General features: G+C 42.3%; 1 protein-coding gene across 1 annotated transcript; it reads left to right on the forward strand.

Moving 5' to 3' along the window:
* The first annotated feature begins 451 nt into the window (after nt 1-451).
* LOC110569243 (CST complex subunit STN1-like) lies at nt 452-1,162 on the forward strand. Its single transcript, XM_021675408.2, has one exon. It carries the CDS (start codon nt 452-454, stop codon nt 1,013-1,015), a length of 564 nt encoding a protein of 187 aa, XP_021531083.2. The 3' UTR covers nt 1,016-1,162.
* The last annotated feature ends 1,083 nt before the right edge of the window (nt 1,163-2,245 follow it).

Here is a 2,245-nt window from a genome sequence, read left to right on the forward strand (position 1 = left end):
AATACACTTATGTAAAGTATTTTACTATACCTGTAAGCAAAAATAAGCACACGCGTAAATAACAGGGATATGTCATGAATTGCTTATTGCCTTGGGAAAATTTTTTAATATTCACGATATGAGAAAACATTAATTCTTGTACATGGATGCTTGATTAGGCAAATGTAGAAAAATGTCGTCGAGGGAGGTTGGTAACATGAATTTGGTAAGTGACAGAGGGGTGAGCAGACGCCAGCACCACCCCACGCACCGCAGCCTGGCAGAACGCAAACATGGCTAGTGCCTGTGATTCCAGGTCAAGGAAGCAAAAGGCTTGACAGTTTCTTTAAGGGGTTTTCTTCCATCAGTGGGGTTAGGGTAAAGAGCGGGAGGTTTAGAAGAAGGAATACCACGATGGGGACAGTTTTAGGAGGATTAATATGGCAAAAATATAGAAGATAGGTAATAGTGTATGCGCAGCTCAGCCCTAGAGAAAGAAGAGGCAGTAAGCAATCCAGGCACCCTGGACCTACCCAGGCTCACAAGTTTGCTGAGTGAAAAAGTCAAAGAATTCCTCATGGAGAACAGAGTACAGAGCTTTTACCAGCAGGAGCTGGAAATGGTGGAGTCTTTGCTGTCCCTTGCCAATCAGCCTGTGATTCACAATGCCTGCTCCGACCAAGTGAATTTTAAAAAGGACACCACTTCCAAGGCAATTCATAGTATATTTAAGAATGCTATACAGCTGTTGCAGGAAAAAGGACTTGTTTTCCAGAAAGATGATGGTTTCAATAACCTATACTATGTAACCAGAGAAGACAAAGACCTGCACAAAAAGATCCACCGGATCATTCAAGAGGACTGCCAGAAACCAAATCACGTGGAGAAGGGCTGTCACTTCCTGCACATCTTGGCCTGTGCTCGCCTGAGTGTCCGCCCAGGCCTGAGTGAGGCTGTGCTGCAGCAAGTTCTGGAGCTCCTGGAGGACCAGAGTGACATTGTCAGCACAATGGAGCAATACTACACAGCGTTCTGAGGAGAGACACGCAGACCAGCCGGGCAGGACAGAGACAAGGTGGCGTTCACCCCCAGGGTCTGACTTTCAACATCATGCAGGGTCTTATCTGTCTGGAGCCAGTTACCTCATAATCAACTATCAAATACGCTTATTTGGGGAATGGGATTTGGCATAAATGTTTGTGGCTGCCTTCTAAAAAAAAAAATATATATAATTTAAAAAGTCAAAGGTAATTTTTGTTAACCTGTGAACTACAGATTTGCTTTAATCCCTCAAATTATTTAATCACTGACTTCAGTTTTATCTGGGCATCCACAGGATTTGTCAATGGCGCTAAGAATCTGAATACTTCCAAATATGTGGATATGTGTGGTGAGATATTAACAAACTAGCCACATATCTAAGTAAAAGTGGTTTTCCTTGTCACGGTGACTGACATGTGAGTTTATCTCTCTGTCATCACTACATAGCGCTTATAAAGTAGTTGCCAACTAGTTAATGTATTCAATAGAGCTAGACGATGCTATGTTTTTCTTTTTCTGTAAGGATAAATCAATTTATATTTAGTAAGAATAAAAGCTGGACGATAATAAAAGGTGGACTAGGGAAAGTTCTTATTCCATCAGGATGAGCGTGGTTGAGTTGGAAGCTGCATTATGGCTGTAGCAGCACAAAGACCGCTTCCCATGGTTTAAAGGTGATTGGAGAGTGTGTCAATTAAAATAAATAATAAATAAACAAACGCAAAGCTCTAAAAGCAGACAATTATTGTGAGAGCGCACCAGCCTGTAGAGTGTTTTTCACTTTTCTTTTCTTCTCTGCAAGCTCTGCACTTTTAGGATTTACACACCCATGTTTATCTTCTTAATTTTCCTTTCTGCCTTTTAATGCACCTTGAGAAGAAAATCAGACTGTGAAACTGCACTTCCACGCCACTCATCAACCAAGCGAAGGTTTTAAAGTCTGACCTCATGGCTAGTTCTTATCTCCATGGCATGAAATCGCCAACTTCACTGAGTTCTCCCCAGTGAGTTTGGCTTCAAACTCAATCTGTGATCTTCACGTCTTCACACATGGAGGTGTGTGCCTTTACTGTAACAGGGTATCCTTAATTCCAATATTCCTATAGACTCCTATTCCTGCAACAGAGCTCAGAGGGAAGACTCCAGGCAGGGGGAGGCGTGGATCCTGGTTTCAACATTTGGCTTTGTACTTTTACTCAGGTTTCTTCAGCCGTCCAACCCTCAT

Source organism: Aotus nancymaae, unplaced genomic scaffold (genome assembly GCF_030222135.1).
Source record: "Aotus nancymaae isolate 86718 unplaced genomic scaffold, 86718_ANA_hifiasm-v0.15.2.pri h1tg000014l, whole genome shotgun sequence".
Classification (NCBI taxonomy): domain Eukaryota; kingdom Metazoa; phylum Chordata; class Mammalia; order Primates; family Aotidae; genus Aotus; species Aotus nancymaae.